Raw genomic sequence first — 9,735 nt, forward strand, 5'->3', positions numbered from 1 at the left:
CCCTCTTTTACAATATGCATTCCCTGAGCAATGGCCATCTCATTTTGTACTTGTATCCCCTATATCTTATTACAGTGCTTGACATATAATAGTTACTTAATAAATGGTTTTTCATTCATTCATAGTCAAGCCCATATTTTAGGTCTTGTGGCAGCAATTTTTTTTCCTAAGAACAAAAATGGTTTTATATCATGCTCCAGGAATAAAATCACCGTTTGGCCTGCAGGTTCAAGGTTCCTGAGCTTTAGGAAGAAATTCAAAGAACAATAAAGAAAGGGAAAAATACAGCTTTTAAGGACCATCTCTTTTCTCCATTTGTTAGCATAATATTAATAAAGAACTTCATTGTCAAATTTTTAATTTCAGTTGTCATTCTATGCAACATCACTGAAAGTCGGCTTAATTCACTTTTTCCTCTTTTATAAGGGAAAGAATGTGGGCACTGCGTAGCTCAGTAACTCACAGCTGCAACCTGAGTGACAATATCCCAAAGCTTATCCGCTGGACACCACTTCTCATAGAATCCTACTGATAAAGGGCCGACCTTTTCAAATCTGTGCTATTGAAGTCTGTAAAGCCCCCGACATTCATTTTGGGGTCTATTTTTGTAATGTATGCAACCTGAAATCTTATCCCAGCTTGGTGTTCTCAGGTTTTGGTTGTAATTACATTTCAGTCTGTTCTCAAGGATTGGACTTGACACAGATATAGTTGGATTTACCAGCTCCTTACATGAAAATCTGAACATTACTAATCTCCTTACTCTCCCAGGTTCTCACTGTCCAAACAGTGAAAGAAACTTTTAGAGAACACTCTGGGGAATTGATATTATATCAATCCCAGTCCCAGACCTCATACTTCCTCAGAGCTAGATGGTGGAGGCGTGGAGGGCAGCAGGTTCAACTTGTCACCCTCTTCATACTTCTAGACATTAAAACCCTAATTTGACCTTATCTCACAGACACAGCTGTGCTGATTTTCTTTGCTCCCCTCATACCCTTCTAAAAACATTTGGTGTTTCTTTTATAATGGCCAACATTATGTAATGAAGGTATTTCTGAAAGGCTGTAACAGACCTGGAATTTACCTCTATAGAATTAAAATATCAGGCTCAGCAGAAGAACAGGTTGCCTAGCAACTGATACTGCACGCTCCAGCAACTGTTCATGCCTGCTGAGATTGACAAGGGAGCTCTAGATGACTGGCTGGGCTCTGCTCTTAGCAATTCTGGCAACAAATATTAAAATGCACAGGGAGAAAACAGAGACTTTGAAACTTTTCTAAGGGAAATTACTATGAGTGAAAAGGGAGGGTAAACACGTGTGTGTGCGTGTGTGTGTATGTGTGTGTGCATCCATATACTACACTGTGTTTTATCTCCTGAGAAAAGAGGCCAGATAAATTAGGATTTGGAGAAAGAAAAAAAGATATAAAATATACCTACGGCTGACTTTTAAAAAAAATGCAATTCATTTTGGTTTAGAGGCACGTTTGAGGCATATGTGACTGAGCATGTCCAAGAAATTTTGTTCTAGATGATAATGGCTACAAAATGACTTTTGAATATATAGGCAGGTGGAGTTACATGTTTCTATCCACTGTTTTATATGCCATTGTACTTATGTGTTGTGCTAAAATTGCCAAGTATTGGTAGCAGGCTGATTTAAGAGCTCACTCTTGCAGCCACCAGGGAGGCATTTTTTAAACTGTCGAAATAATTAACTCATGTGAAGCATTTCTTTTCTGTTATGTTTTGCAGAGAGCATTTATTTTGCTGAGTTGGTGAAATATGTAAATATAAAGTGCGGTCAGAAATGTATTCCCATAACATAAATCCATGGGCTTGTTAGGTTATTCTATTCCCTTGCATGATGTTAAATTCAAGGATTCTAAATGATTTTATTTTATATTTTTTTGCAAGTACTAAAAATAGAAGTATCACCCAGAGGGCAATAGCACATGGTAGATATAGGTGGGCTGTAACACATTATAAATGAAGAATTGTGAAGGCAAACAAGAAGGAAGAATATCTTGCAAGAAAAATGTATGAGTGCAAAAGATGGCCAGAGCGAAGGGTAACAGACAGCCATAGAACTCCACTGGTATTTATGACATCAAGAGAAAATTAAGAAGGTAGCATGTTGGATGGACTCTCCTTGGTGAACTTACGGGAGGGAAGTGACAAAAGTTGCATAGAATGGGCAGGCAGAGATAAATAATAATCTGCACCCTTGGATGGAATACCCACATTGATGAGTTAATAGATCCTTTGTGTGTTTTAGTATGGGAGGACAGAAGAAGTAACCTACTTCAAAATCCTTAGAGTCATACTTCACATGGTTGCCATGAATATCAAAGGAGATAATATGTAAAACACTTAGTATGGTGCCCAGCACATAGTAGATGCTTAATAAACATTTATTTCTTTCCTTTACATAATTTTTTCCTGAAACTGTGTGTACATCAAATTCTTATAAATTCAATGATTTTAAGTGTTTTTTGTGATACATGTTAATTAAATCAATCCAGCAGGAAGCCTGTAATAAAGCGAAAGGTCTTTTCATGAAAAAAAAATTTAGACTTGGAAAGATTTGATTCATCTGTGATCTTGCTAATGTGGGTATTCTCTTCAATTATGCAGATGAGAACACCCTCCCCCACCATGCCTCTCTATCAAGTGAGATTCTTGTCCATGTTTTTTTTTTTTACCAAAGCTGAATATTAAATTATAGCATTTGTCCCATATTGGGAAATGAATTCTGTTTAGATGCTGCTATGTTTAAAATATATAGGTTGCTACTAAAAGCAGATAATACACCCTGTCATTTCAGTCTTATAAACATGTATCATTCATAGTATAGTCACTAATAAAAAATGTGTATCAACTAGTCTTATTTTAAAAATTTATTGTTGAATTTTGTTTGTAAAAGTCATTTCCCTTTAAATCCCATTTTCTTCAGCCATTGGACTCTTGCTTATAACTGAAGAAAATATTTAAAATATTTAAACAAAGCCAACTAGTAAGGAACCTGTATCTGAAAGCATATATTGCATTCCACATTAATAGTCTCTACCTCCTACTGAGAGAATGATAATATTTTATTATTAGATCCCTAGAACTGAGATTGGTTATTATAATCAGTGGGTTTCAACTGCTTTTTAGTGTTGTCATTTACATGACGGTGATTTTTGTTTACGTTGTTCTTTTGGTTCTGCTTTCTTTCCTCTGCAACATTTCATGCAAGTCTTCTCATCTTTCTCTGAATTTCTCATGTGCTGTATTTTATAGTGCAATTATAATCCAAATATTTACATACTGCAGTTTATTCATCCTTTCTCCAATCAATAAACACCCATTTTGTTACAATTTTCAGCTATCAGAGAGTTGCTATGAGTATTTGATTATCTGCAGGACTTTATTTCTATTACTGACCTCGTTGGGGCATGTGCCAGGGAGTGTCACCTGTTCTTCTAAGAGCATCTTTAAAGTAATCTGGTATTCAATTAGCCTATTATCTTAAAAGATTACAGATGATCTCCTTGGGTCTTAAAGGTGTTTCCCAGCTCTTAAGTGAATTAGCTCATGAACTTTCTAAACCATAGGCAATTATCCTTGAAAAGTCATGGAGACGACTCCAGAGTTTAGAAAAGAGTAAAGTCATACTTGTTTTCTTCTGTTTTCTTTACCCTTCCCAAAGATAAAGATGAAGAGCTATTTCACCACGAAAGTCCTACTCTGATGCCTCATCATCATAGATGTGGAGGTGATCCTGATTCTCAAAAGGTGTGAAAACAAAGTACAATTTCTGGCAGGTCTTAGCAAACTGAAAGGACCTTAATTATGGTTCTACACCTATCTCTCTCTTTTTTTTTACAATTCCCAAAATAATTTTATTGTCAGGATTCTGTACTTTAGTTCTCCTCCTCCTGTACTGTCTTGGTACCCCAGAGTCGACCAGTACGCCAGGCAGCAAGGAGACTGGCCTTTCATCCAGCTGGGGCGTTTCTTTGAATGGTGGATGGTTTTCCAATATGCTGGTGATTACCTCCTCCAAAGGGATGTTCCACAGGATTCATGGCCACACCCTGGACACGAGGCCAGCAGTTTCTTTTGGCCTTGTATTTGTGGTAGGCACAACCTGCCTTTAGGATAGGTTTATCGATAGGACCTCCTCCAGCAACAATACCAACCACAGCTCTGTTTGCAGAGGAGATCACTTTCTTGGAGCCTGAAGGAAGCTTTACCCGTGTCTTCTTGGTTTCAGGATTGTGAGAAATCACTGTGGCATAGTTTCCAGATGCATGGGCAAGCTTACCCCGGTCCCCAGGCTTTTCTTCAAGACAGCACACTATGGTCCCTTCAGGCATAGTGCCAACTGGGAGGACGTTGCCAATGGTGAGCTGAGCTTTCTTACCACAGTACACAGACTGGCCGGTATGGATGCCTTCAGCAGCAATGAACAGCTCTGTCCTCTTTTTAAATCGGTAAGGATCCCAGAAAGCTACTTTTGCAAGAGGAGCCCCTCGGCCTGGATCGTGGATTATGTCCTTTACGATACCCTTAATGTAGCCATGTCTCTCGGCAAAATCAACTGCCCGGAGCTTGGCGGCCCCTTTCCTGTGCTTCACCTGAGTGAAGAAGACATAGCCCGCACTCTTCCTCTGACCATGGATCACTTGGCCCATCTTGAGCGGTGTGGCTCCAGACTTGCTAGAAAGAGCGGCACACCTATGTCTTAACTGAGATGAGCCTAGATAAGTACAGAAGAGGTTTATTAGTAGTAGCTTGAATAGCAAATGGCGAACTTTTTGGCCAATCACCAACAAAAGTAAAAAGTGTCATCCATCCCAAGCAGTATCTTTTGAGCTCTGCAGCAATCTTGTTAAGGTATCAGAAAATGACTCACAAGAACGACATTGTTTTCAGACCATCTAAAACATTATTTGAACAATTGGCGTTCTAACAATCAACCTTGGCATAGAGGATAGAGAATCAGCCTTGTCATCAGGAAGCCTCGGGTTTAAGTCCAACCTTGGACACTTGCTGTGTGATCCTGGGCGAATCATCTAACCTCTTAGTGCTCCAGCATAGGATCTAAGATAGTAAATTGCTTGGTAATTGGTGACCTAAAGCCTTTCTCAACCTGGGCTCTTCCTACCTCTCCAGTCTTCTCATGTTTTATTCCTCCACAGATGCTGGACAGTGCAGTGACACTGGCTTTCTTTCCATTCCTCATACAGACTCCATATGAAGTCTATCCTCTATTCCAGGTATGGTCTCCCTCCTTGTTGCCACCTTCTGGCTTCCCTGGCTTCCATCAAATTTCATCTTAAGCCTCACCTAAGTTTATCTCTCACCTACCTTCCATATGTCTTGTACATACATAGTTGTTCCCATGTCATCTTCTCTATGAGTGTGTGAAATCTTTGAAGGCAGTGCCATGTTTTTGCTTATCTTTGTGTGTATTTTGACAGTTCATATAAATAAAAACAGGATAGACAAGGAAATTGAAGGTAAATGTGACAACTTACAGGTCCTTCCTGGAGAGGCAAATAAAGGCGTTCTCATGGCCCTTTCCTTGTTTACCAGGAGACCATAAGGAACACTGTTTCATGGGTCACTTGGGTATTTTGCCTTGTAATGTTCATGATGCGCATAAGCAATCAATTGATTAAGGACCATCCATTACGCTTCTACTAAATGCAGGACTACGCTAGGTACTAGGAATACAAGACTAGAGTGAAATGGTCCCTGCCCTCTAGAAACTTACTTTCTAAGAGAGACAACATATACGTGCAAGCATATACATAGAAATATGTACGAAGTATATATAAAGTAAATAAAAAGAAATGAGGGGAGATAGTAGCTATGGTAATTAGGAAAAATCTTATGTAAGATGGAACATTTAGCTAGGCTTTCAAAGAAGCTAGGGGCTCTAAAAGGTGGAGATTATGAGGGAATATATTTCAGGCAAGGGGAGCTTTGGGCAGTTTGGTTGTTTTTTTTCTTTTTTTAAGTTTTTTTTTGAGGGGGAAAAGGCAAGGCAATCAGGGTTAAGTGACTTGCCCAAGGTCACACAGCTAGTAAGTGTGTCAAGTGTCTGAGGCTGCATTTGAACTCAGGTCCTCCTGACTCCAGGGCCGGTGCTCCACTCACTGAGCTACCTAGCTGCCCCGGTTGTTTTTTTTTTTTTTAATGATGTCTTTCCATGCTTACTGTCTAGGATCTTCTGACTATCCTCTGGTAATAAATATTAATGATACACAAGAATGAGGCTTCTAAGTGACCTAAAGTTCTCTTTAATTTCATGATCCCAATTCAGTGTCCATTTTGTGCACACTTTGAGGCAGCTAGGTGGTGCAGTGAATAGAGTTCCGTCCAGGAAGATGTCCAAGTGTCCAGTTGTTTTTCAGTCATGTCCGACCCTTTGTTATTCCATTTGGGGTGTCCCTGGCAAAGATACTGGAACTACCTTTTCCTTCTCCAGCTCCTTTTACAGATGTGGAACTGAGGCAAACAAGGCTAAGTGACTTGCCCAAGGTGTAAGTCACTTAAGGTGTAAGCCCAATAGTAAGTGTCTGAGGTTGTATTTGAACTCATGAAGATGAGTCTTCCTGATTCCAAATCCCAGTGATCTATCCACTGTACCACCTGGGTTCAAATTCTGTCCCAGACATTTAGTATCTGGTGACCCTAGGCAAGTCACTTGACCTCTATTTGCCTTAGTTTTCTCAAGTATAAAAATGGGGATAATAACAGCGCCTGCCTCTCAGGGCTGTTGTGAGGCTTAAATAAGATATTATTTGTAAAGCACATTGCACATTCCCTGGAACATAGTTGGCACTATATAAATGCCTATTCCATATATCCTTTTCCCTACATAGAGGCATGGTGATGGTAAATGGAATGTTTTGTACGAGGAAGAACTAGAAAACCAGTTTGGCTGGATTGTAGAGTACATGAAGGGGTGTAGCGTGAAATAAGCCTAGTGAGATAGAGTTGTGTAAGGTGGTGAAGGGCTTTCAGTGCCAAACAGGAGAGTTCATATAGATCAGCCATGAGAATAATTATAGTTTTTGTACCCACAGCTGTTATAGTGGATAAAGAAGTGAGAACTTGATAAGATCTTCTAAATTAAGTTAACATATACTTTGCTACTTTGTGACTCAGATGTAAAAGTGGAAGCAGAAGAGATTAGAGAAAACTATGATAGAAAGTATAGATTGGGATCATGAAATTAAAGAGAACACAGACCTTTAGATCACTTAAAAGCCTCAATCTTGTATATCATGAATACTTAATACCAGAGGATGATCAGAAGATCCTAGACAGTAAGCATGAAAAGGCATCATAAAAAAACAACCCAACAACTAAACTGTATCTTAATAGACAGGAAAAACTGGTGGTAGTAGTCATTTCGATGTCAACCCTCTTGTGGGCAGTCATATTATTTACTGGTTAAAGCAAAGGTCAAAATCCACATGAGATTATAAGGAAATATATAGACAATGTATGCAATTCCAACCTAACTTGTTTAAAGCAGATATCGCCTGCAAAAAATGGAAAATAGAAGTAAAGACAATGGCTCAAAGAAGTTTAACTGATGCAGAACAACTGTCTTAATTAGCAAAAAATATCTCCTTGACAAGTGGAGATGTGAGACGGCCATGGGTGACACAGATTTAGGGTACAGGCTTATTTGTAAAACATCAGAGAGGAGGAGGATAAATGATTGGAAGTAGTATTCTCTTACAAAACTGCAAAAAGAAGTTGAGAGAATGAACCTGCTGAATTCTTGGTGTGACAGGCATCTAAGCCAGATTACCCAGAGAGAGAACATTTGTAGATGAAAGCAGAAGGAAAAGCAAGAAACAGATGGACTAGAACTGCTGTTGTTTCTATAGCGATCTATTTTCATCAGCAGCGATATCAAAATCATCACCATGGTTAACATCCACCACTTCAGTATGTGATGTACCATGTGAGGAAGTAGCAAAGGCATTTAAGAAAATGCTGGGAAGAATGTTTGGATGAAATACAATTTTAAAAGCAGGCATGGATCAATTTTTAAGACTTTTCTAAGGGAAGAAGATTAAAAACAAAACAAAACCACAGGCAGTATTCTACTGAAAGGAGGAAAAAGATGTCCAAGAAGACATCAGTAACTAATAAACCAAATTCCTGCTTTCTCTTTTCTTTACAGTCTTTATGAGAATGGTCTATGCATTTCAAGTGGGTATCCTTGATGAAAACACAACAGGCATGCTTTCATAGATGATGGGTTCCAAAAGACCACATGTCTACAATAACAAAGATAAGTTAGAAGATTAGGGAACACAAAATCTTACTGTTTTCTGTTTTGGGTGGGTCTTTTGGTTTGTATTTCTTATTTCATTATTATAGATAACTCCCAATGTGAAAACTCCTTCCACTGATGCAGAGGGGTAACTCACCTTTAACTCATAGCCTTAAAGAGTTGCCTGGGCCACCGAGATGTTAAGGGACTTGTTCATGGTCAAATGACTAGCATGTATCAGAGGTAAACAAAAGTCTTCTTGTCTCCAGAGCAAGCCCTTTCATGCATTGTGTGGTGCTAATTCTTTGTATATTATTTAATGATTTTAAAAAATTGACTTGACAAAATTAAAGACAACCTTGAAGACTTTTCTCAAGCAAGGAATCTTCCACACAAACATTAAGAACAAGAACTATGATAGATGCAACTATGGGAAATACTTCTGTTCAACAGTCCATTGAACATTGACATAGAGTGGAGAGTAAAACATGGAGTCTTATGGTTTACTCCCTGAAAGTAAGGGAAATGATACTGATATTCTTAATCACTGGTATAATGAGATTCTCCAAATACTCCTGTTAGCATATAACATTGTATGAATTTCAGTGAATTCTGAAAGCCACCTCAGTGAAATCCAGATTCGTTAACAAGATATTGGTCTATCCATTTTATGTGGGGAAACAAATTAGGTGGAAAATGCATGTTATTCAAACTATGTCATAGAGCTGGGTGGACTGCCCATCAAGCTAGACCAGAATTAACAGAAGAGATCACAATTCAGCCATCAAACTGAACAATAAAATTTGGGAAATATACATTCTTTATCTACTTAGTTTTTTCCTATGTGGATTGCTAGGTTATACTCTTATTGATGAGCGCTTGGTGGAACCAATATAGTAATAGCTGTTACAAGTTGTATTGGATGCTTTTAATAATTACAACTGATTCATTGAAAGAAAAAATGTATCTAACACCAGAATTATCCAAATTATGCAAAATTGCTATGACTAATGGGGTTATACAGTATTAAGAAGTCACATGGTATAGTGGAAAGTGCCCTGGCTTAGGAGTCAGAGGAATAGTGTTCAAATTCTGCCTCTGATACTCCCAAAGTGGTAAATCAAAATGACTGGAAGGATGGGGATGCCAGCAACAAAAACTAGAGAAGTTTGGAAGAGATGTGGGTTTGGGAAGAAAGATAATGAACTTGAATATGTTAAGTTTCAGATGTCTATGTTAAATCCTGTTTGAAATATTTAATACAGAACTAGAACTCAGGACTAGGTTAAGGCTAAATGTAGTCTAGATATCTAGATCTAGGATTAATTTGCATAGAAAGGGTAATTAATCCTGTAGCAGTTGATGAGGTCATGAATACTGAGTTCAATGAGTTCATGCTTTCATCCATATGGGAATTCTCTCTAAATGGTGTAGATCC

The 9,735-nt window shown here is 38.4% G+C and overlaps 1 protein-coding gene across 1 annotated transcript; it reads right to left on the reverse strand.

Moving 5' to 3' along the window:
- Positions 1-3,987: 3,987 nt before the first annotated feature.
- On the reverse strand, positions 3,988-4,686 carry LOC118858394 (60S ribosomal protein L8-like). Its single transcript, XM_036768894.1, has one exon. It carries the CDS (start codon positions 4,684-4,686, stop codon positions 3,988-3,990), a length of 699 nt encoding a protein of 232 aa, XP_036624789.1.
- Between the last annotated feature and the right edge of the window lie 5,049 nt (positions 4,687-9,735).

This window comes from Trichosurus vulpecula, chromosome 7 (genome assembly GCF_011100635.1).
Source record: "Trichosurus vulpecula isolate mTriVul1 chromosome 7, mTriVul1.pri, whole genome shotgun sequence".
Classification (NCBI taxonomy): domain Eukaryota; kingdom Metazoa; phylum Chordata; class Mammalia; order Diprotodontia; family Phalangeridae; genus Trichosurus; species Trichosurus vulpecula.

Excerpts from the sequence above, each read along its gene's own strand:
- LOC118858394 (XM_036768894.1), bottom strand. The coding sequence starts at position 4,686 with ATGGGCCAAGTGATCCATGGTCAGAGGAAGAGTGCGGGCTATGTCTTC.